This window comes from Anabrus simplex, chromosome 3 (assembly GCF_040414725.1).
Source record: "Anabrus simplex isolate iqAnaSimp1 chromosome 3, ASM4041472v1, whole genome shotgun sequence".
Taxonomy (NCBI): domain Eukaryota; kingdom Metazoa; phylum Arthropoda; class Insecta; order Orthoptera; family Tettigoniidae; genus Anabrus; species Anabrus simplex.
In genome coordinates this window covers 437,589,883-437,616,131 of record NC_090267.1, presented here as the reverse complement: position 1 = coordinate 437,616,131, position 26,249 = coordinate 437,589,883, and the positions used below count along the sequence as shown (strand labels likewise).

Below are 26,249 nucleotides of genomic sequence, written 5' to 3'. Positions count from 1 at the left end.
ATTAAGGCAACAGCTGCTTCCTTACCACTCCTAATACTTTCCTATCCCATCATCGCCGTAAAACCTACCTGTGTTGTTGCGACATAAAGCAGATTGTAAAAAAAGTGTATAGGCTTAAATCTTTCAGCACTAATGGAAAATAATGTTCAACAGAAGTGTAATGTTTGTGCTCATATCGACTCAGTTGTGGTTAATGCACTGTTGGATCATCAGACAAAATCCACGGAAACAAACTCAGTGCTAGCTAATAATGACTGCCAGAGAGAGGGTGTAACCTTCTAGAAGACCAAGCTGGATGAATTATATTTTTTTGTAATTAAATAATAACAGTGTGTTTCTGTAGAGATACTGTTATAATTTTATTATAGTTGAACTTTTTATTCTGTTCATTATTTGCTTGCCATTTCAAATTTTCTCAGATCATTCAGAAATTTGGTTTTATTCACTCATTTTCTGTAAGTGATAAAATTAATCACCTTCAGTCTGTTGTTTGAGCATATCAGCATACCTGATCTGGTCAGAGCACCTCAAGATCTTGACCTCACAGCATAGTTATGCAAAAAAATAATGATTTCCTCCTTTCTGGTACCAGTATTCTTAAACTGCAGTAATGAGGTAGTGATTATGTGCTGGAGATACAAGAATAATTCTGGGAACATGAGGCAGATTGTTAGTTTTCTTTCCTTTCTCTTATTAATTGGCCTGGACATTTGCCATGTGATTAACTGTTGTTTACTAAAAAAAAAATTCTGAGCTATAAGCAAAACCTGCCTGGGCAATTTAATAATATGGAAGTAAAGAGAGATATGAATTGACCCAAAAGGCATTTGACTCCTAGGTTTCTTGCCGAATAACATTGCGCTCGATTATTTCCTCACCAGTAACCATCTAGCATTACATGGAGAATGCTCTTCAATTTTGCCATGAAGGTTCACCATCTTCTCTCATTCATTTCTGTGAACTAGGTCTTTTCCACTGGATACCATCTTCCCTGCCAGATAAGTTAAGAGATGGAAGCGATTGCTCTTCAGCCATGTTCTTCTACCATAGATTGATAACATACTAGGAAGCTGAACATCTCATGTGATATTAAGTGGACTGAAACTGAGGTATAAAAAATGCTTTGTACACGTGGCTGGTTAAATTCAGATTCCTAAAATCTGATGGTCGGAGATGTTTTGCACAAATCTTGTTGTTTTTTTTTCAGCTTCTCAGGGCTTATCACAACTGCAGGATTGGAATTGAAGATTATAGCAACAATAGATAATAAAATCTAAGGAACTAATATAACACTAAAGCTGAAATTATTTCCAGTAAGAAAGAATATTTCACTCTAAATGGATATCATTACTTATATTTATCCATTAGAAACGTGAAAACGACACACTTCCACCCTGCCATTGATATTCCTTACAAAAACATATCGAACATAGTTTTCCAGCTTTACAACTCATTATAAGATATTAGAATCATTTCATATTGATGGTTTTCACTTTACAAAGGTAAAATTAAGTGTATCCTCCTAATTCAATACATCATATAATTCCATCATTTGATGGAGTAATCAAATTCAAACATGTTTTGACTCGTTTGAGCCATCTTCAGTGAAAAGGAGGGGGGGGGGGGGGTATTGAAGTAATTTACATAATACAAGCTAAAAATGTGCCAAAAAACATAATGAAGGAACAAATGAAAAAAACAAAAGAGAGACATGACGGAAATAAAAACAGCACAATATACAATATTTACATCATCATATGGAGCAATAAACAACTCGCTGCAATAAAATTAACTGAAAACAGGGGTTAATACAAAACGTGATTGAATCTAAAAACTGTATTAATCTAAGAAGAAAGGAAATGAAAATGAACAATAAGTGCACATAGCGAGATTGTGGACCTCTTAGTCTACAAAATTTTGGTTTTATAACAATTCAAAACAGGATGACATCACTGTGTCAAAAATTCAGGCCAAAAGTCTGCCTTGTAGAAACAATCACATTGAATGCCTAGGCGGGGAGCAGGAGCGAATTTTTTTCGCGGTCCTCCCAACCTTTTAAAATAAGGTAAACAAACCAGCCAACATTGTGAAACAATAATTGAGAACGGGACTGCTAGATTGAGAAGAAATTGAGAATGGTGCTGTTCTAAAGTTTTAAATTTCATCGGCGTTTTTCCATCACTTGTCATGCACTTCAACTGCACTTATTTCAGGCTTGGTTTCTCAAACTTTTTCGCTCCCGCTCTCCGCCTAGCCATTCAATGTGATGGTGTTTCTACAAAGGCAGACTTTCGGCCTGAATTTTCGACACAGTGATTTCATCCTGCTTTGAATTGTTAAAAAACCAAAATTTTGTAGACTAAGAGGTCCACAACCTCGCTATGTACACTTATTGTTCGTTTCCATCTGTATCATTTGTTTTCATTTCTTTTCTTCTTAGGTTAACACAGTTTTTAGATTCAATTATGTTTTGAATTATCCCCTGTTTTCACTGAATTTTATTGCAGCGAGTTGTTTATTGCTCCATATGATGATGTAAATATTGTATATTGTGCTGTTTTATTTCCGTCATGTGTCTCTTTTGTTTTTTCATTTCTTCCTTAATTATGTTTTTTGGCACATTTTTAGCTTGTATTATGTAAACTACTTCACCTCCACCCCCCACCCTCTTTTTCACTGAAGATGGCTCAAACGAGTCGAAACATGTTTGAATTTGATTACTCCAACTAATGATGGAATTATATGATGTATTGAATTAGGAGGATACATTTAATTTTACCTTTGTAAAGTTTACAACTCATCATAAAATGTTAAAAGCACCTGCTAGCAATCATCAGGCAGCAATTGTCCTTCTGAGTGCTAAACTGTTGTTTCAGCTTAGACTGCTTGGAATGCTAGTAGTAACTGTTACATGTCTTACATCTGTTTTAGCACTGAGTGTCCAATATTGTTTGATGGAACTTAATCAGAACTCTCTTGGGCAATCTGTGGCTGAGTTTTACATAATTTTATTGAGTAAACACCAAAAGTTTTATGAGAGATCTTTCATGTGCTGACATTGTATGACATTTTTCTGCCCCTCAAAAATCCGCCTACCTCTGCCGGGCTGTTGCTGGCAGGTTCGATCCTGGATCAGTCCGGTGCTATTTGAAGGTGCTCAAAGATTGCAGTCTTATGTTGGTAGATTTACTGGCACATGAAAGAGCTCATGCAGGACAAATTTTTGGCACCTCAATGTTTCTGAAAACCATAAAAATAGGTCGTGGGATGTAAAACCAATGTTATTAATATCATCATCATCATCATCATCATCGTAAACTGAATGACCTAACCTAAAACATCCAGGAAAGTCAAACACCCTTCACACTATAATATTTTTAACTTGCAGTTCCATTTAGATAACTTTGTTCTCTTTGTAAATGTAAATTCAGGTATCATAATTAATATTATGTACGTTCATCCCTTTTTTTTAATATAAGGAGTAAGTTCATAGCTATAGTGTGACTTTTGACATTTAAATTTGTTTATTAATATATATATATATATATATATTTTTATCACTCTGTTAGAATTTCTGATTTGTCTTCCTAAGGCATTCTACTGTTAAGAATTCACCCTGTACTAATTTTTGGTTTTATCATCGTACAACTGATTGTTATATGATTGAATTGGATGTCTGGGGTTTGAGAAAGATCTGTAAATCTAGTTCCAGCACATTCCGTCCACTTGATGGAGAAGTTTCAGTGACCTACACACAAGGCTGCTGGAAAGGTCACTTGGGCAGTGATGTTGTGCAGTTTCCAAATATGTCTGCTCCTGTTGTTCGCTGTGATATCTCCCTCATTGAATCTTCAAACAATTTTTATATGAAGGGAGCATTTTGGCAGGTGAGGCAGTTTGAATGTTGTAACTTCCCAATCAACTTGCTTTGGCAGAAAATAATTTATGTACACAAGAACTTTGTTTATCCACACTAGAACCATGCGAATGTCTGTGTGGTTTGTGTCACGTACCTGTCATCTTGCATCTGGGAGATAGTGGATTCAAACCCCACTGTTGGCAGCCCTGACAATGGTTTTCCATGGTTTCCCATTTTCACACTGGGCAAAAAGGCCACGGTTGCTTCCTTCCCAGTCCTAGCCCTTTCCTATCCCATAGTTGCCATAAGACCTATATGTATCAGTGCTTAACGTAAAGCAAGTTGCAAAAAAAAAAAAAAAAAAATATATATATATATATATACTAGCTGATGTACCCGTGCTTCGCTACGGGATTCTCAGAAAGACTGACTGTGTGGTTTTCCTAACTGAAATCAACATAGGTCATTACAAAAACGTAAGTATGAATATAGCGATTGAAAGCAATGCTATCATATAAAATACTTGATCAAATGGAAAGCTGCACGTTTTATCACTTTTAACGAACAGTGCTGCGGTTAGATTGCGGTGCCAATCTAATAGTCCAAAGTTCCAGAGCTGGAATGACCAGGCCGCAGATTGCCATGAACACTCATCTGTCATTATTCCGCTAAATATGCACACTGTTCATTCCAATCAGTGCCTCAGAGTAGGGATTGAATACCCCCAATGCTATGCTGATCCAGTGTGTTACGTACCAGTAGTATCAGAAAATTTATAAACCAGGGGAATGGCATGCTAAAGAAGAAAGTTATCTAACTCCCCAGCTACTTCCCATCATTATTCAGGCAGGCTGTTACACTCTGTCCGACTGGGCGAGTTGACCGTGTGGTTAGCGGTGCGCAGCTGTGAGCTTGTATCCGAGAGATAGTAGATTCGAACCCCATTGTCGGCAGCGCTGAAGATTGTATTCCGTGGTTTCCCACATTCACACCAGTCAAATGCTGGGCCTGTACCTTAATTAAGGCCTAAGGCACTCCTAGCCCTTTCCTATCCCATCGTCGCCTAAAACCTATCTATGTCGGTGCGACGGAAATCAAATAAAAAATACTCTGTACGCAGCAGTAATCCTATCTACCGGAGATGAGGGGCAACAGAAAACGCAAAGCACATCACGACAAACAATGGTCAATGTAATGTTATTGTTGATCAATGTGATGAGCTTTCTATATTGTAGGCCTACACATTTAGTTTTCTTTTGACTCGGTGATTTGAAAAATATTTTATACCATAAACTGTAGTTTCTTATTCTCCGACTTTACATACCGATTTTCATTAAATACTGTTTACCGATTTTCTCCTTACTCGCCGCTGATATGGACTTAGTAACAAAAATCCAAATTCATTAATATCTTGGTGATCATAGCCAGTACGGTAACAATGTATAAGACATGAATAATAGGAAATTTAATACTAACCTTAGTTATCTAGCATTCATCGACTACAATTCTGATAAGAAATATTTGAGAATTACATTTTAGGCCTTCCCTTAAACTACCATTTCACTCAGCGTGAATAAAATAATTTACAGCCTAGACTATAGCGACTTATTTCCTGACTTTGCATACCGATTACCATCAAGATAGGACTACTAATAACAACAATATTTGAGAAGTTAAATTTTAGGCTTGCCCCTAAACTACCATTTTTCTCAGCGTGAATACAATTATTGATAGCCTAGATTGTAGCAATTTATTCCCCAACTTTGCATACCCATTTTCTTTAAAATACGACCACTAATAACATAAAGTTGAGAATTCAATTTTAGGCCTTCCCCTAAACTACCATTACACTCAGCGTGAGTAAAATGATTTATAGCCTAGATTGTAGCGGCTCATCCCCCGACTTCACATACCGATTTTCATTAGACCACTAATAACATAAATAGTTGAGAATTCAATTTTAGGCCTTCCCCTAAACTACCATTTCACTCAGAGTGAGTAAAATGATTTATAGCCTAGATTGTAGAGGCTCATCCCCCGACTTCACATACCGATTTTCATTAAATTCTCTTCAACCGTTTTCTCGTGATGCATGTACATACATACATACAGACAGACAGACAGACATTACGGAAAAGTAAAAAGTGCATTTTCTTGTTACTATGGACATGACCGATACAGAAATACCATTATTTTCAAATTCTGAGCAATGTACAGACAAAACTCTTATTTTATATATATAGATATATTAAAATTCAGACAAGATCCGAAAATAAAGTAATGAATGAATACAACCTACATAGTCTGTACAGACCTATATTTTGACACAAACAAGAAATAAAGCAACACTTTTTCTGGCACTTAAACTTAATGCTGTGCTTATTTTTATTTATTGAAATAGTGTTTTATTTCAAATACTGGTGACGATGATCATTAAGGCACCAAGTCTCTGGTCTGACACCATGGTTAGCCGATTCAAGTTCCGTTTGTGGGGGGGGGGAGAAAATCACCATCAGAATGTAGGCTGACAGGGTAGGAGAGGTGGTGGTATACAATTTCTAATCTGTAGATTGTGTGCCAAAAGCTTGGATTTAATTCCAGACCTGTCTGCAGTTCTCAGATGGAGCAAAAATGAAATTAAGTGGCGTATGGCTTTTAGTTTCGGGAGTGTCCGAGGACAAGTTCGGCTCACCTGATGCAGGTCTCTTTTGATTTGACCCCCGTAGGCAACCTGTGCATCTTGATGAGGATGAAATTATGATAAAGACGACATGTACACCCAGCCCCCGTGCCAGTGGAATTAACCAATTATGGTTAAAATTCCTGACCCTGCGGGGAATCAAAACCAGGACTCCTGTGACCTAAGGCCAGCATGCTAACCATTTGGTCATGGAGCCGGACTTCATATGCCCTCAGATGGAGTGAGGGTGTATGACACTGTTGACAGTGATTTGTGGGTCAGATGGTGATTCATCAATTGGATGGGGACGTGAAGCCTTGAGCAGGCCTCTTCGTGCCATTCAGCAGGATTAGACTATGAGCTGACACCAGGTTTCACTATCTTCCTTCCTACTATCATACATCACAACATTCATTTCATCTCATTAACTCCCCTGATGAGATTGATGTCAGGAAGGGCACCTGGTTGTAAAAACTTGCTGCGATGATTCATCTCGCGTTATACCCGACCCCGTCGAGAAACAGGACAAGGGTTGGACAAACACACAGTGTTTTGTTTCAGATTTGTTTTCAAATTCGTGTGGCATTTGAGCAGAACACAATCACATAGGCGCTTCACCAACATCAGTTTGGCTGGAGTTGTTTCCATCTGATTTTCTAAGTAAACCATTAGTTTTACCAGCTATGTCATGACAGTTCTACAAACTATAACTGTTAGGCTCTTCAGTTTGTTGAAACTAATTTATGATAAATGTTTGTTTTATTTTTAGAAAATACTTCAAAAGAAAAACCTTATTCATATTTAGGTTATTATTATTGTGGGGTCGCTACACCCAGAGGCATTTTATACCTATTGCCAGGTGTAACTTCAACCCGTTCCTCAGGAGTACAGACGCGTTTTGCAACTGCTGCACTGAGGTACAGACATTGCTGACGGGAAAGTTCTTCGATTTTTTCTGCCATTGGGACTGGCGCCCTCTTCCACCATCTAAACAACTTTAAACTCTGCATCACTCACCTCTTTTGTTTCTAATATTTATGGACGAAATTGTAAAGGAGCTAAAGGAAGCATATGGGAATAGGGAGATGAAGTTATTACTATTTGCAGATGATGGGAGTGAATTAATTCAGATTACAAGGCTGGACATGGAGATTAGCAGGGCAATGCAATGTAAGAACCTGATGTGGAATAAGGAATACATACATACATACATACATACATACATACATACATACATACATACATACATACATACATACATACATACATACATACATTATCATTATAGACTGTTATGCCTTTCAGCGTTCAGTCTGCAAGTCTCTGTGAATTTACTAAACGTCGCCACAATCCTCAATTTTCAACTAGTGTTGTGGCCTCATTTAGTTCTATATCTCTTATCTTTAAATCATTAGAAACCGAGTCTAACCATCGTCGCCTTGGTCTACCTCTACTTCTCTTACCCTCCATAGCAGAGTCCATTATTCTCCTAGGTAACCTATCCTCCTCCATTCGCCTCACATGACCCCACCACCGAAGCCGGTTTATGCGTACAGCTTCATCCATCGAGTTCATTCCTAAATTAGCCTTTATCTCCTCATTCCGAGTACTACCCTGCCATTGTTCCCACCTGTTTGTACCAGCAATCATTCTTGCTACTTTCATGTCTGTTACTTCTAACTTATGAATAAGATATCCTGAGTCCACCCAGCTTTCGCTCCTGTAAAGCAAAGTTGGTCTGAAAACAGACCGATGTAATGATAGTTTTGTCTGGGAGCTGACTTCCTTCTTACAGAATACTGTTGATCGCAACTGCGAGCTCACTGCATTAGCTTTACGACACCTTGATTCAATCTCACTTACTATATTACCATCCTGGGAGAATACACAACCTAAATACTTGAAATTATCGACCTGTTCTAGCTTTGTATCACCAATCTGACATTCAATTCTGTTGAATTTCTTACCTACTGACATCAATTTAGTCTTCGAGAGGCTAATTTTCATACCATACTCATTGCACCTATTTTCAAGTTCCAAGATATTACACTGCAGGCTTTCGGCACAATCTGCCATTAAGACCAAGTCGTCAGCATAGGCCAGACTGCTTATTACATTTCCACCTAACTGAATCCCTCCCTGCCATTTTATACCTTTCAGCAGATGATCCATGTAAACTACGAACAGCAAAGGTGAAAGATTACAGCCTTGACTAACCCCTGTAAGTACCCTGAACCAAGAACTCATTCTACCATCAATTCTCACTGAAGCCCAATTGTCAACATAAATACCTTTGATTGATTTTAATAATCTACCTTTAATTCCATAGTCCCCCAGTATAGCGAACATCTTCTCCGTCAGTACCCTGTCGTATGCTTTCTCTAGATCTACGAAACATAAAAACAACTGCCTATTCCTCTCGTAGCATTTTTCAATTACCTGGCGCATACTGAAAATCTGATCCTGACAGCCTCTCTGTGGTCTGAAACCACACTGGTTTTCATCCAACTTCCTCTCAGCGACTGATCGCACCCTCCCTTCCAAGATGCCTGTGAATACTTTGCCTGGTATACTAATCAATGAGATACCTCGATAGTTGTTGCAATCCTTCCTGTTCCCTTGCTTGTAGATAGGTGCAATTACTGCTTTTGTCCAATCTGAAGGTACCTTACCAACACTCCATGCTAATTTTACTACTCTATGAAGCCATTTCATCCCTGCCTTCCCACTATACTTCACCATTTCAGGTCTAATTTCATCTATTCCTGCTGCTTTATGACAATGGAGTTTATTGACCATCCTTTCCACTTCCTCTAGCATAATTTCACCAACATCATTTTCCTCCTCCTCATGAGCTTGGCTGTTCACAACACCACAGGGATGATTTCCTTTTACATTGAGAAGTTGTTCAAAATATTCCCTCCACCTCCAGTGATTCCCTGGGATCTATTATGAGTTCACCTGAAGTACTCAAAACACTGTTCATTTCCTTTTTCCCTCCCTTCCTAAGATTCTTTATTACTGTCCAGAAAGGTTTCCCTGCTGCTTGACCTAGCCTTTCCAGGTTGTTACCAAAATATTCCCATGACTTCTTTTTGGATTTAACAACTATTTGTTTCGCTCTATTTCTTTCATCTACGTACAAATCCCTGTCTGCCTCGGCCCTTGTTTGGAGCCATTTCTGATAAGCCTTCTTTTAACGTTTACAAGCTGCTTTTACTTCATCATGCCACCAAGATGTTCGCCTTTTCCCATCTTTACACACAGTTGTTCCTAGGCATTCCCTTGCTGTTTCTACTACAGCATCCCTGTATGCCACCCATTCACTTTCTATATCCTGAACCTGCTTACTGTTTACTGTTTGAAACTTCTCACTAATCATATCCATGTACTTCTGTCTAATTTCCTCGTCCTGGAGATTTTCTACCCTTATTCGTTTGCAGACAGATTTCACTTTCTCTACCCTAGGCCTAGAGATACTTAGTTCACTACAGATCAGATAGTGGTCTGTATCATCGAAAAATCCACGGAAAACTCGTACATTCCTAACAGATTTCCTGAATTCGAAGTTTGGTAAGATATAGTCTGTTATGGATCTGGTACCCCTAGCCTCCCATGTGTAGCGGTGAATAGCCTTATGCTTGAAGAATGTATTCGTAACAGCTAAACCCATACTAGCACAGAAGTCCAGCAAACGCTTCCCATTCCCATTAGCTTCCATATCTTCCCCACATTTACCAATCACCCTTTCGTATCCTTCAGTTCTATTCCCAACTCTCGCATTGAAATCGCCCATTAGCACTATTCCATCCTTGCTGTTGACCCTGACCACGATGTCACTCAATGCTTCATAAAACTTGTCCACTTCATCCTCATCTGCACCCTCACATGGTGAATACACGGACACAATTCTAGTCCTAATTCCTGCAACCGACAAATCTACCCACATCATTCGCTCATTTACGTGCCTAACAGAAACAATGTTGCGTGCAATGGTATTCCTGATAAAGAGCCCTACCCCAGACTCTGCCCTTCCCTTTCTAACACCCGTCAAGTACACTTTATAATCTCCTATCTCTTCCTCGTTATCTCCCCTTACCCGAATATCACTTACTCCTAGCACATCCAAATGCATCCTCTTTGCTGACTCATCCAGTTGTACTTTCTTTCTTCCATAAGCCCCATTAATATTGATAGCTCCCCATCAAATTCCATTTCGTTTGCCAAGTGGTTTCCAAGGAGTCCCTCGCCTGTCAAATGGGAGTGGGACTCCGATACTCCCATAGGTCCGAGGTTTGCTTAAAGTGTTCTGAGCTCAGTAAATTCATGAAGCAGGATGCTACCCTACTTGCACATAGTCCAAGTGAGGATCTCTCCTCTAACGGGTTATGGACCACCGGTGAATTGTATAGTCCTAGCCGCCTGAGTACAAGGAGGGCCACGACTCAGAATATGTCCGAGATGCCCACTCCCATTCCATAGCAACTGGTATCCTGACTCTCAGGACCACTTACTAGGCCACTCAGCCGTTGCCCATGGTTCACGAACTAGGACGTGACTACAGTAAGGAAGTACCAAAAAAAATGGCTTCCACTTCAACAAAGCTTTAAAAACTTCATCAGTAGAACCACAGATAACTGGTTATATTGTTTTCATTATTTGTCAATGTAAGGGACAGACCTAGACTGACCTTTCAAGGCAACAGTGATTCTGAAGTTGATTTTTAGTCTTAACAAAAAATTACTCATCATTGAAGTCCAAGCGGACAAGAAAACAACTAGGATTATGCCATATATTCAGGTAGGAAAGGGAAGGGTGGTAGATGTCATTTATCTGTGAAATCTAAGAAACCAAGGGCTCCATCCCAACATGTGCTTCCAAAAGTACGACACAATGAAAAACTATTGCTATGAATGTTGTTGACTGACTAACAATATAAAATTGTCTACAGATTTACCGTATTTACGTGAATAATCCCCGCCACCAAATAATCCCTGCACCCTAACTTTAGGAAGGCTGATTAAAAAAAAAAAAAAAAAAAATGCCAACATTGACTCAAATAAAACCCGCACCCCAATTTCATGCATCAGTTTTTAAAAAAACGTAGGTATTATTCGCGTAAATACGGTACTTTCATATAAAATATATAAAATAAATATCTGTGTACCTGAATTGGTCCGGCAGGGGATAAAAGTGGAAATGTCTGGTAATTGGATCCCAGAGAATTCTCTCTCCTCCGTATTACGTGATTGATACGGTATGCCTGTGTATTCATTACAAAGGCATATGAACAGTGCCTTATACTACGTTGTAAATACACTCAACAAATTCGGTAGAAACCGGTACCATTAAACATAAGTTGGAATGAAATAACCCATGTATTGTATGCATTACAAACTCTCACAGATAATTGTATATAGTATTTTACAATATACTGTGTTGTTGTTGAGTCATCAGTCCATAGACTGGTTTGATGCAGCTCTCCATGCCACCCTATCCTGTGCTAACCTTTTCATTTCTACGTAACTATTGCATCCTACATCTGCTCTAATCTGTTTGTCATATTCATACCTTGGTCTACCCCTACCGTTCTTGCCACCTACACTTCCTTCAAAAACCAACTGAACAAGTCCTGGGTGTCTTAAGATGTGTCCTATCATTCTATCTCTTCTTCTCGTCAAATGTAGCCAAATCAATCTCATCTCACCAATTCGATTCAGTATCTCTTCATTCGTGATTCGATCTATCCATCTCACCTTCAGCATTCTTCTGTAACACCACATTTCAAAAGCTTCTATTCTCTTTCTTTCTGAGCTAGTTATCGTCCATGTTTCACTTCCATACAATGCCACGCTCCACACAAAAGTCTTCAAAAACATCTTTCTAATTCCGATATCAATGTTTGAAGTGAGTAAATTTCTTTTCTTAAGAAAATTCTTCCTGGCTTGTGCTAGTCTGCATTTTATGTCCTTCTTACTTCTGCCATCGTTGGTTATTTTACTACCCAAGTAACAATATTCATCTACTTCCTTTAAGACTTCGTTTCCTAATCTAATATTTCCTACATCACCTGCCTTCGTTCGACTGCACTCCATTACTTTTGTTTTGGACTTATTTATTTTCATCTTGTACTCCTTACCTAAAACTTCATCCATACCATTCAGCAACTTCTCGAGATTTTCTGCAGTTTCAGATAAAATAACAATATCATCGGCAAATCTCAAGGTTTTGATTTCCTCTCCTTGGACTGTGATTCCCTTTCCAAATTTCTCTTTGATTTCCTTTACTGCCTGTTCTATGTAAACATTGAAAAGGAGAGGGGACAAACTGCAGCCTTGCCTCACTCCTTTCTGGATTGCTGCTTCTTTTTCAAAGCCCTCGATTGTTATCACTGCAGACTGATTTTTATACAGGTTGTAGATAATTCTTCGTTCTCGGTATCTGATCCCTATCATCTTCAGAATCATAAATAGCCGGGTCCAATCAACATTATCGAATGCCTTTTCTAGATCTACGAATGCCATGTACGTGGGCTTGTCCTTCTTGATTCGATCCTCTAAGACCAGACGTAAAGTCAGGATTGCTTCACGTGTTCCTACATTTCTTCTGAAGCCAAATTGATCTTCCCCCAACTCAGCTTCAACTTGTTTTTCCATTCTTCTGTAAATAATACGTGTTAAAATTTTGCAGGCATGAGATACTAAACTAATAGTGCGGTAGTTTTCACACCTGTCAGCACCGGCTTTCTTGGGAATAGGTATAACAACATTCTGCCGAAAATCGGATGGGACTTCTCCTGTCTCATACATCTTGCACACTAAGTGAAATAACCTTACCATGCTGGTTTCTCCTAAGGCAGTCAGTAATTCAGAGGGAATATCATCAATTCCAGGTGCCTTGTTCCTATTTAGGTCACTCACAGCTCTGTCAAACTCTGACCTCAAAATTGGGTCTCCCATTTCATCAGCATCAACAGCCTCTTCATGTTCCAGAACCAAATTATCTACATCGTTACCTTGATACAACTGTTTGATATGCTCCTGCCATCTTTCTGCTTTGTCTTCTTTCCCTAGAAGTGGCTTTCCATCTGAGCTCTTAATATTCATGCACCTAGATTTCCTTTCTCCAAAGGTTTCCTTGATTTTCCTGTATGCAGCATCTACCTTTCCCAGGACCATACAGCCTTCGACATCCTTGCACTTCTCCTTCAGCCATTCTTCCTTAGCTACCTTGCACTTTCTATCCACTTCATTCTTTAATCGCCTGTATTCTTTTCTGCCCTCTTCATTTCTAGCATTCTTGTATTTTCGTCGTTCATCAATCAGGTCTAGTATCTCCTGAGTTATCCACTGATTCTTAGTTGATCTTTTCTTCCTTCCTAACATTTCTTCAGCAGCCCTACTGACTTCATTTTTCATGACTCTCCACTCTTCCTCTACTGTGTTTCCTTCGGCCTTTTCATTTAGTCCTTGTGCAACATGTTCCTTGAAACAATCCATCACACTCTTTTCTTTCAACTTGTCTAGATCCCATCTTTTTGCATTCTTTCCTTTCTTCAATTTCTTCAACTTCAGATGGCATTTCATGACCAACAAGTTGTGGTCAGAGTCCACGTCTGCTCCTGGGAAAGTTTTGCAATCCAACACCTGGTTTCTGAATCTCTGCCTAATCATAATGAAGTCTATTTGATACCTTCCAGTGTCTCCAGGTCTCGTCCACGTATACAGCCATCGTTTGTGGTGTTTGAACCAAGTATTGGCGAGGACTAAATTATGGTCAGTGCAGAATTCAACCAGCCGACTTCCTCTTTCGTTCCTTTGTCCCAGTCCAAATTCTCCTACTGTGCTACCTTCTCTTCCTTGGCCTACCACTGCGTTCCAGTCTCCCATCACAATTAGATTCTCGTCACCTTTGACATATTGTATTAAATCTTCTATCTCCTCATATATTCTTTCAATTTCTTCATCATCCGCTGAACGAGTAGGCATATAGACCTGCACTATTGTGGTGGGCATTGGTTTGGTGTCTATCTTGGCGACAATAATTCTTTCACTATGCTGGTCGTAGTAGCTTATCCGCTGCCCTATTTTCTTATTCATTATTAAACCAACTCCTGCATTACCCCTGTTTGATTTCGTGTTGATAATTCGGTAGTCGCCTGACCAAAAATCCTGTTCTTCCTGCCAACGTACTTCACTTATACCAACTACATCTAACTTTAGCCTATCCATCTCCCTTTTCAGATTCTCTAACCTACCACAACGATTCAAACTTCTAACATTCCACGCTCCGACTCGCAGAATGTCAGTATCCATCTTCCTGATGATCGCCCCCTCTCGTGTAGTCCCCACCCGGAGATCCGAATGGGGGACTAGTTTACCTCCGGAATATTTTACCCGGGAGGAAGCCATCATCAGTACATCATTCATACAGAGAGAGCTGCATGTCCTCGGGAGGTGGTTACGGCTGTAGTTTCCTGTTGCTTTCAGCCGTGTAGCAGTATCAACGCAGCTAAGCCATGTTGAGTATTATTACAAGGCCGTATCAGTCAATCATCTAGACTGCCGCCCTTGCAACTACCGAAAGGCTGCTACCCCCCTTTCGATGAACCATTCGTTAGTCTGGTCTCTCAACAGATACCCATCCGATATGGTTGCACCTGCGGCTCGGCTATCTGCATCATTGGGACACGCAAGCCTCCCCACCGCGGCAAGGTCACATGGTTCGCAGAGGAGGACAATATACTGTACTGTCACTAAATCAACAACCGATAAATTGCAGAAAGTAGATAGAAGAATCATCAGGACAATCATCAATAAAAAACACCAAGTTGATGGACAATGGAGATTATTACCTAATAAAGTGGTATATCTCGAAAGCGAATCAATAATAGATACAATGCAGAAAAGGAGAATTGCCTTTTTTTTGGGTCATATATTCAGACTGCCAGAAACCCGACTATTGAAGCAGTTATTTAGTTACTTCTGAAAAAATAAAACAAAGAACACTTGGTTCACAGAGATCATGAATGATTTAGAAGAATTAAATTTATCAATGCTCCAAATTGAAGGCAGAGGAGACGATTCTAAGGAATAAACACTTACGATTCAAACTCATAACATTTGAGCGAAGGAAGTACACCATTACTGACTACCAAAGAGCAGCCAGGTCCGAAAGGACAAATTTTTGGTAGCGTAAGAAAAAGCTGAAAAGCTGACTATTTAATACTATTAGACTTTAATGTATATGACTGATTAAAGTGCTCCAATGGGGGTGTAAACTATGTAAAGAAAAAAAAAAAAATTTAATGCTGTACTGTACTCACAGGAGAAAGTTGTAGATGTGCTGCTGCAGCTGCGATGCATCAAAGAGACAAAAGCACTTCTGTGGAAACCTCTATTGAGTTCACTGTACACTATTACCATTCACCATGTTAAAATTAAGAACAGCATACAAGGTTTTGAAACTTTAAATCAATAGGCCTATATACATGTAGTAGTCTCTAGTAATTTCCGTGGTTTCCCCATTTTCACACCAGGCAAATGCTGGGGCTGTACCTTAATTAAGGCCACGGCGACTTGCTTCCCACTCCTAGCCCCTTCCTGTCCCATCATCGCCATAAGACCTATCTGTGTCGGTGCGACGTAAAGCAACTTGTAAATACCGTAATTATGTTGTGTTAAAGTGTCGTTCTAATTGGGACTGTCATATTTACAGAGAAACTCTATATGTGGTTAGACCTTTGTAAACATTTCATTTATGACAAGACTTTTTATTTATCTGAGAATCTTACGGTTCTAAGTCAAACTCAATACTTTCAAAGTTCTAACTTAAGTGAAAAGAATTTTGTTGTGTTAAGTGTCGTTCTAATCGTGACTTCAAGATTTTGAAATTGTGATTACTTGAAGTTTTCTCCAGATATTTTTAGGGGCATCATAAGTCCCATATTACGAGTGTTTATATGTGCATTGATATAATGATGATATGTTTATTTACGATTGCCTGTTCTCATATTTGGCTGAAGATGACACTCACCAGCTTCGAAACTAGTTCCAAGTTAATGTTATAACTTGTTTAGTTTTATATTAGCATTGAAAAGGTGGACTTTTAATTTTACTTATCTATTATTGTATTGACTAGTTGGAACCTGAACACAATTAACCGTTATAATTAAGTCATTATGGACCATTAATGGCCATCATGGTCAAGTTAATAGATATTCACTATCGCTTTCGTCAAATCTTTATTTTTGTCCTCCTTCCCTTGGATTGACTGAAGAATCATTTTTGTGTCGCCACTCTCACACTCCGGGCGTAGAGCTAACCACTCTGCCCCATCAAGTGCTGAGGTTACGGATGGTGGAAGCCTTTACCTTCCACCCCTCCAAGGGCCTTCATGGCCCATAAGGAGATGACTTTGCTTTGCTTTGCTTTACTCTCACACTCTGTTGGAATATCTGAATCAATTTCGATGTAAGTGTTCACTTATACCGTTTTCACTTATACCCTGTAACCTGCTGCATTAATTAACTCTTGTGTCGCTTCCATGCTGTCAGAAATATCAGATTCTATTTCCCGATGTCCACCACTAGCAGGAAAAACAGCTTTCAGAAAGCAGTTATGAATTTTTGAAGTTGTAACATTTTTCCATGCATTGGTTAACCAATACTATTAATGATAAGGTGTGGGAACACAAGGAGTTGGTTCATTATTTCTTTATAGATTTCTTCAAGCATATGATTCAGTCCATAGAGAAGAGCTGTGGAACATCATGATGAAGTTTGGCTTTCCCATAAAATTAATTAACATGTGCAAACTGTGTATGGATGGTAATGTTAGCTGTGTTTTACTCAAGGTCAGAAAATCAACTTCCTTCCACAATAAAACTGGTCTGAGACAAGGTGATGCGCTGTCTCCTCTTCTATTCAACATTGCACTGGAGAAGATTATCAGGATATTAGTTCTTGTACCTGCTGGCATCATATTGGGGCGACAACATAAAGTCCTTGCATATGCAGATGATATTGTTCTTATTAGCCGCAGTGAATTAGAAATTAGGCAGTTATTCATGGAATTAGAGGAAATGGCAGCAAAAATTGGCTTATGGGTAAGAGATAAAAAGACAAATTACATGGTTGTAGAGACCAAATCATGAGGAGGTTGACAGATTGCCTTTGAAGATTAGGAAATATATATTTAAAAGAGTAGGGGAGTTTAAATTCCTTGGTGTATTAATCGATGAGCAAAACCGAAGGCAACAGGAACACCAAGTTAGAATTAAGAATGCAAATAAGTCATTTTACTCTATGAGCCCTATATTAGGCTCCAAGTTTTTAACAAGAAATGCAGAAATGATTATCTACAATACAATAAATTGACCAGTACTTTTGTATGGTTCCAAGACATGGAGTATAACCAAGAAAGAGCAGCAGAAATTGCAAGTCATTGAGAATAAAGTTTATAGAAAAATATTTGGCCCATGGTTCAATCCTATCTCTCAAAGCTGGCAGAAAAGTTCTAATTATGAGATTTACACCCTCTCTCAACAACACACTATAATGGGTATGATAAAATCCAACAGACTGCGCTGGGCTGGACATGTACTGAGGATACAGGATAACAGAGTACCAGTAGATCTATACAAGGGATCTCTTAATGGGAAAAGACCTTCAGGAAGACCCCGAAGCACCTGAAAGAAGGAGATCAACAAGGTATGCCGGACCCTCCATATCGATAACTGGGAAGAGCGGGCTCAAGATCGAAAAGGATGGAAGAGGATTGTGAGATTGGCACGGGAACATCACGTCCCTCAGAAGCCTATGGAGTGAATGAGTGAGTATTGGTTATCCATGAAATTGCTTGTAAAACATTCAGTCCCTTTGTCAGTGTTTGAAGGGTTACTTCATTCCCGTTAAGTTCTGATACAACGTGCTTCATCAATAACTGCCTGTAAATAATCTTGATATTCTGGATTACTCGTTGGTCAAGCATCTGAGAAACTGATGTTACATTTGGTGGGAAAAAGACGATCTTCACATTTTCGTGACTTAATTGTATCCGGATGCAATGCTGCATTATCGAGGAATAACAACACTTTTCGCTCCTGGTGTACCATTTTTCTGTCCAGTTGTCCTAGCCACTCTGTCATTATTTCTCTGGTCATCCATGCTTTCCTATTCGCTATCCATTCAGTGCCAAACTTCATATTGGCCATTTTCTTAAAACACGTTAGTTCTGCAACGTTGCCTATCACAAGGGGCTTCTCTCATTCTCCACTCAAACTTGCACATAATAAGACCGTAGGATGTTCTTTCAGGTAAAGTGCAGAAAAATAATCCAGTTTCATCGACATTCAAAATATTTTCCGGAGAATACCTGTCTATGATTGAAGGTATTGTTTCTTGCCAGTTTTCGACACACTCCATATTCTTGATGATTCTCTTAAAATCGCTCTGAAGTCGATACCATCCCACTTTCTGAATCTTTCCACCCAACCATTCGAGGCTTTGAAATCTCCAATACCTAATTCTGCTGTGAATTCCAACGCTTTTGTTTGTATCATTGGTCCCGACACAGAGACATTTTGACTTCTTATTTTACTGAACCACTCTGGTACGGCCTTGTCAATAAGAACTCCACTAGCACTTCGAAACAGTTCAATGAGCTGTTCGTTGCCATTTAAATGCCATTATACCACTAGTTCCTATTGATTTTTCACAGTTTCAGCTGCCTATGTCATTCCAGTCGTGAACACTTCGGACAGTTTACACACACCACACTTCTCACATTTATGATAGTTTATTTGCCTACCTTTTTTCTTTCCTCGGAGCCATGTTAAAATGCACCAACTTACTAACATTAAACTGAACACATCAAAAGCCCACGAGTCAGTTAACCTGACAGTGAAAGTACGAATTCCAGCGCTGCCGAGCATATCAGTTCACACAACTTCCGGGAATGACAGCATAGCTGTTTTGCCTTCTAAGAATGTGTACAGCCTGCATTACAAGTTACAGTGCCTGCAATTCTTGGAAGTACTGCCTGTGCAAAAAGTAAGCAAATACTGCATAGAACATAAACCTTTTCTGAAAAAAAAAATAATGCCCAGTAGGAGAAGTTTAATTGGAGTTTCTAGTGGCTATGGTGTGTCAGTGTCTGTAATAGAGGGTGTCCATATAACTGGGGTAAATTACTCATACACAACATGGGATTTAATTATGGACCTAGAAAATCGTCCACTAAGGAGGGGTGTCCGCCAGTGAGAGGTGTCCGTTAAGGCAGGTTTTGCTGTATATAAATAGGAAACAGACTGAGTGCAGCTAACTTGCTGTGTAAGCACATATGGATAGAGTACACATGAAAGAGAGACACAAGTCTACAATTTTCAGCTGTAGCCTTCGTCATGGGAGGGTAGAATACGAATGGTGGTAATCATTGTTGACAAGTAGACTGGCCCTGGACAGTCAATGTCCAACTTTGGAATCTTGAAGGGCAGGAGGGTGTCAAGATGAGGGTAATAGTTTATGGACTTTAACCTTAAAATAGTCATCAAATAAGGTTTTATGGATATGACATTTTCTGCAGGGATAATGCTCCCATGTGTGTATAGCTACTGGCATTTATTGAGGGACATGAACAGAAAGTTGTAAGGCCACTTCAGTCACCAGGCCTACAGTAAGTATATACAGGGTAGTCTGGTCTGGTTCAAGAAACAGATTTGAATACTCTTCTTCAGCATTTTTTTCTGGAACTGAAAGAGCATAAATGCAAAGAATTGTTTAATGTTCCATTCAATACTATGTAGCAGTTGTATGAATTTACACTATATTAAGTGCTAAAGAACATGCAATGCCATATCACTATTTTGACTGATGTTATCATAGCTCAGAATAATAGATACCGGTATGATATTCTTTTGAGTTTATGTCATTTACAGTGTCATTTTGTCTGATTGATATAAAATAAATGTGGGTGTTCTTTCATGATTTTTTTTTTTTTTTTTTAGGGCATTCTTGGTTTGGGTTATCCAACAATTGCACAACCTAACTCCAATATGGTGTCATGGCTTGAAGCTGTACATATGAAGAACCCTAACTACAGCATAACTTTCTCCTTAGAGCTGTGCGGTGCAGGTTCTGGACCTAGCTTCCATATAGGGTCATTTCAGTTTTTGGGTAAGTTGACAGCATTACATTTGATTGATTGATTGATTCATTCATTCATTCATTCATTCATTCATTCATTCATTCATTCATTCATTCATTCATTCATTCATTCATTTAGCTGTTAGCTTAAGGGAGGGATTGCCCTTTACAGTGATGGCTTTACAATTAATGGTAAAATTATTTAGTATTCATATTAGAGTTACAATGAAATATGTTGGTCACAATAATATTGGTATTATACTGGAGATAATTACCAATAGTATTTAAATGTTGATTACTATCATGGTCATCAGTCATCTGTCACCATTGATCTGAATTTAGAGCTGTCGCCCACGTGGCAGATTCCCTGACAGTTCTTTACCTAGTCTGCTATTAAATTATTTCAAATAAGTTGGGAATAATAAATAATAATTAATGCATTTCTGTATATTTTGTAATGCACACCTAAAAAAAACTTAAATACTGAATTTTTTTAATACTCCTTAATTCAGTTGGCAAGTTGATTTCTTTCTTTCTTTCTTTCTTTCTTTCTTTCTTTCTTTCTTTCTGTCTTTTCTCAGTTTTGTCCCATTGAGCTGTTAGCTCAAGGGAGGGACTACCCTTTACAGCGATGGCTTTATATGCTGTACCTTTTATTCCATACCTTGAAGAAGATACGTGATCTAATCTAATGACCTAGTTTGATAGTTATGAATGCCATTCCTATGCTTACTTTCTGTATTTAAGGAGATCATACAATTTTTTATCTTTCTACATGACTAGTGCTTCAGCGTATATTTTATGCATTCTGACATGAAAAATGCTTGTGTGTCTGTATGTCTCAATAGAGTGTTTCAAAAAGTTGTATTAATAAATTAATCTTAAGGCCCTCATTTATCAGGAAAGTGTTAACGACCTACTTGTGGAACATCTAGTCATGGGCTCTCTCATCGTCAATCCCAAATGTTCATCGATTTCTTGTCAGCCCCCAATGAGCTCGTTTGTTTCCCAGCTTCATCAGGAGGGTGGGCTTCTACACTCACTGAGGGGCTATCTTAACAGATCTTCAGTCATGATGCGGGAAGTGTAAGATAAGAAGAAAACCTGATAAACACAGGAAAATGGAAGAGATATAAGATAGAGAGCCCATCTATTTGAAGGCGGCATTGTATGAAGGTGAGAAGATTGTCCTTGTCCTTTTGTGTTTTTCCTTGTCTCCTCTTTCTGTCGCTCTCTCTTCCCCCATTGATCTGTCATTGTATTCATCTTATTATGTGTTCATTTTCATATTTGTATCTCTCTATACAAATGACTTGATTTGACACTTGTTTGTTCCTTTCCAGTACTTACTTGTGGAATATGTTCTGTTTTGTTGATCCGCCTGTATTTTTATTAATATTCAGTTTTAAGACAGAGTTGGTGTAATTAAGCTGATAAACATGTAGTTTTGGCCAATAATTGTATTTCCCATAATCTTTGGATCATCATTTTCCAACTCCAGTTTCCTGGGTGTGGTGTACTAGTGCTTGCCATCTCTTCCTGTCTGCATACATCTTCTGTTCCAGGACAACTTCCCATTTGAGACCTCTCTCCTCTACATCAGATTTTACTGTGTCTCCAGCATTTCCTTCGCCTTCCTTTTGGTCTTTTTCCTTGGACAGTAAAGTCGAAGTATTTTCTCTTCATTCTCATAATGTGCAAATACCGCTTCTTTATTACATTGGTAATAGGGACATCAAAGCCAGCTACCTTCCTGTTTACTTCATTCCTGATTTTGTCCTTTTGAGTAGATCGATTCATAGTTCTAATGAATCATATTTCTGTTGCCTGAATTCTGCTGTTAGTCATTGTAGTGGTACAGAGTTGTTTTTGCTTTTTGTTGTATTTTGCAGTCCCAGAGTAGATTTCTGACTTGATTGTAAAAGTTTGATATTTTCTGTGTCCTGCTGAGTATTTTCTGCTTAATAGTGTTGTTTTTAGAGAATGTGCTCCTAAACCTGATAAAGTGTACCAATATAATATGTATGTTAAGATATACAAATAACAGAGCTTCTCTTTTTCATAAGTTTCCCTTCAATGTTACTGATGATTACCCTAGAACAAGAGGTTCCATACAGTAACAGCATCATATTTATAGTAATTTTTGCACTATTTATCTTAGGATAAAATGAGCTTGCATATTTATAAATTTGGAAATTCTCCTGTTGTACAGCTATCCCCGATCAGGAAAACTTTATTTTTCTTTACATCTTCTTCCTGATACATTTCTGCTTATGCAGGTCGTTCACAGAGACTCTTCCAATCTTCTCTTTTTAACCCACATTCTATCATTCATCACTGTCTGCCACTGTAGTCCTCTCCAATTTACGTCATCCTCCACCTGATCCCTCCATCTTGTTCATGGTCTTCCAATTGGTCTTCTTCCAGATTCTGTCCATTCCAGAGCTCTTCTTGGTAATCTTTCTTGTCCCATTCTTTTGACGTGGCCGAACCATTTCAGCCTATTTCTCTCCATATTTTCTTTTAGAGGGTTGAGCTGTAGCGTGTTTCGTATTGTTTCATTTCTTATTTCTTTACATATACCATACAAATGGTGATTTACTATTGACAGATGAATTATGTAAAACATCTAAACAAATATCTTTAAAAAAATGAAACTTGAATACCAAAACAAAGGAAGAAATTAACTGAAAATTTTGTGACAGATTCTCGTGCACCAAAAAACAACCCAATCACTTCTGAGCAATTGGCGGGTATGTGATACTTTTCTTGAATTTGAATTTGAATTTATTGATCATGATTTACATGCCACTGAGACTGAAAAGCCCCTTTATGCAGCGTATTCTTATAATACAATGCAGATTTCTTCAAAATACTTAAAATAGGGTTCGTAGTCTCTCTTCTTTTCAGAATCAACTTCTTTGGCCTGTGAACTGTTACTCTCAAACCTTATTGTTGGATCAACGCCAGTGTTTCTCTTCCTATCAGTTGTGACAATGTCTGCGCGTTTACTGAATCCATCACTAGAGATACAGTGCACTTCTTCAAAGACTTCAAATCTGCCAGATTTTTTGAAAAGTTCTGCAATACTGCCCCTGGACCCTTTGGTGCCTGTTATTTCTCAATAGTTCCCCTTTCGGGCAGAAACCGAGAACATGAGGGAGGGTTATTCCTCAATAGTTCCCCTTTCAGGCAGAAACCGAGAACATGAGGGAGGGTTTCTATCTCTTGCAGTGACGGCAACGGTTTTCTTCGCTTCTACCGGGAACGCTTCGGACCGCTATCATATTACAGTTCATTTTAATGTCATTAGTCCATTGGGAAGTTGAAAGTCCTTTCTTCATTGTAATCCAGGTATTTGATTGTGTCCATTCTGAAAAATGCAAGACACCATGTTTCAGACTGCAGATTTCTCGGTTTCTTCCAAAGAGCCTGTACCTTAGGTTGTTCATCAGGAGCAAAGCCAAGGCTTCTCAGACTACACTTTATCTCTTGCTGAAAATTTCTTGTTTGTACCAGAAGTGGGTCAACAACAGAGTCCAGCCTGTTACAGATATTAATGTGTTGAAGGAAAGCTTCCCACGACGCTCTCATAATGCCCAATCCACAAACTTTTTTGGAGCTATACAGCATACAGTCTGGACAATCCGTTGGTAAACCAACTATTTCCTTTACTGTACTGTACTTCTTATTAATTTATCGACGTCGTCTAAAAATCTGAGTCTTAGTTTGATAAGGGTGCACACTGTAAAGGATAAATCAAACTCTGCCAAATGTATTAATTTATAATATTAATTTCATGATCTGGTTTAAGAAAAATTGAGTTCACAAGTCTCGATAAATTATCGTTTAGTTTAGTTATAATGTTTCTCTCATTTAATATTATTTTGTTATTGTATGTACACCAAAATATTTAAGATTTTCCTGCTTATCAATACATAATACCTGCAGTCCACTAACAGTCCTGATATAATAACTATAGCTTTTGATTTAGAAGTATTCAATGTAAAACCTACTTGGGAAAGGCATTAGCTTGCTGTATCATTCATTAGCACTGCTGATTTTTTATCTTTAGCACAACCTAGCACTGCCACTTGTCGATATCTTGCACAAGATTGTAGCTGAATTGAGAAGCATGTTCTACGTTGTTTAATTCCCTTAATATGAAATCAATTGACAAATTAAACAGAAGAGGTGATAGAGGCAATCCTTGAGCTACTCCCCTGTGAACTTGAATTTCCTTAGTTTGAGTGGTCGTGTATTCCAGGTGATTATGACCAATATTATCGAATGCTTTGGATACATCTAGAAAAGTGATGCAACAATTCTTTTTCTTTAGTTTCGCGTCTTGAAGACAACTGTTAACCAAAGATGAATTTATGAATGTGCCTGGTATAGACACAAAACCTCTTTGCTGGGTTGACAAATCAATGAAAGGTTTAATTTTTTTTAACAAACTTCCTTCAATGATCTTTCTTGAAATAGAATAAATTGTTATTGGACACTGGTTACTAATTACCTTTTTATCTCCTGATTTAAATAATAGGATTGTATGACCTCTTCTAAAACTTTGTGGAACATAATCCCAGGTTACCATTATATTTATAATACCAATATAAATGGTCCGTTATTGGACATTATAAATTTTCCAGCTAACTCATTCTTGGTTGCCAGCGATTCGCCCTCGTGTGCTAGGGTGGGCTCATCAGTTGGTACCTAGCACACCTACCAATACGCTGGCTAGTGCATACCGTGGAGGCCACTGCGTAGGCTAACTAGAGCCACCGGCAGTGCCAATGCACTAAGAGACTTTGTCTCATTATCAAAAATTGATGCCTGCTTGGCCATCAGATGATATAGATGTTGATTCCCATAGGGAATCTGAAATATTTGTCCTGAATGAGTAAATTTATAATACCAATATAAATGGTCCGTTATTGGACATTATAAATTTTCCAGCTAACTCATTCTTGGTTGCCAGCGTTTCGCCCTCGTGTGCTAGGGTGGGCTCATCAGTTGATACCTAGCACACCTACCAATACGCTGGCTAGTGCATACCGTGGAGGCCACTGCGTAGGCTAACTAGAGCCACCGGCAGTGCCAATGCACTAAGAGACTTTGTCTCATTATCAAAAATTGATGCCTGCTTGGCCATCAGATGATATAGATGTTGATTCCCATAGGGAATCTGAAATATTTGTCCTGAATGAGTAAATTTATAATACCAATATAAATGGTCCGTTATTGGACATTATAAATTTTCCAGCTAACTCATTCTTGGTTGCCAGCGTTTCGCCCTCGTGTGCTAGGGTGGGCTCATCAGTTGGTACCTAGCACACCTACCAATACGCTGGCTAGTGCATACCGTGGAGGCCACTGCGTAGGCTAACTAGAGCCACCGGCAGTGCCAATGCACTAAGAGACTTTGTCTCATTATCAAAAATTGATGCCTGCTTGGCCATCAGATGATATAGATGTTGATTCCCATAGGGAATCTGAAATATTTGTCCTGAATGAGTAAATTTATAATACCAATATAAATGGTCCGTTATTGGACATTATAAATT

General features: G+C 38.6%; 1 protein-coding gene across 4 annotated transcripts in view; it reads left to right on the top strand.

Moving 5' to 3' along the window:
* The window catches only part of LOC136866486 (beta-secretase), a 110,701-nt gene that overhangs the window by 34,668 nt on the left and 49,784 nt on the right, over positions 1-26,249 (top strand). For all 4 annotated transcript variants that reach the window (XM_067143492.2, XM_067143493.2, XM_067143491.2 and 1 more), the window contains 2 exons: positions 3,707-3,887; positions 20,544-20,712. In XM_067143492.2, the coding sequence (XP_066999593.2) occupies positions 3,707-3,887; positions 20,544-20,712 (350 nt within the window). The remainder of the gene's footprint in view (positions 1-3,706; positions 3,888-20,543; positions 20,713-26,249) is intronic.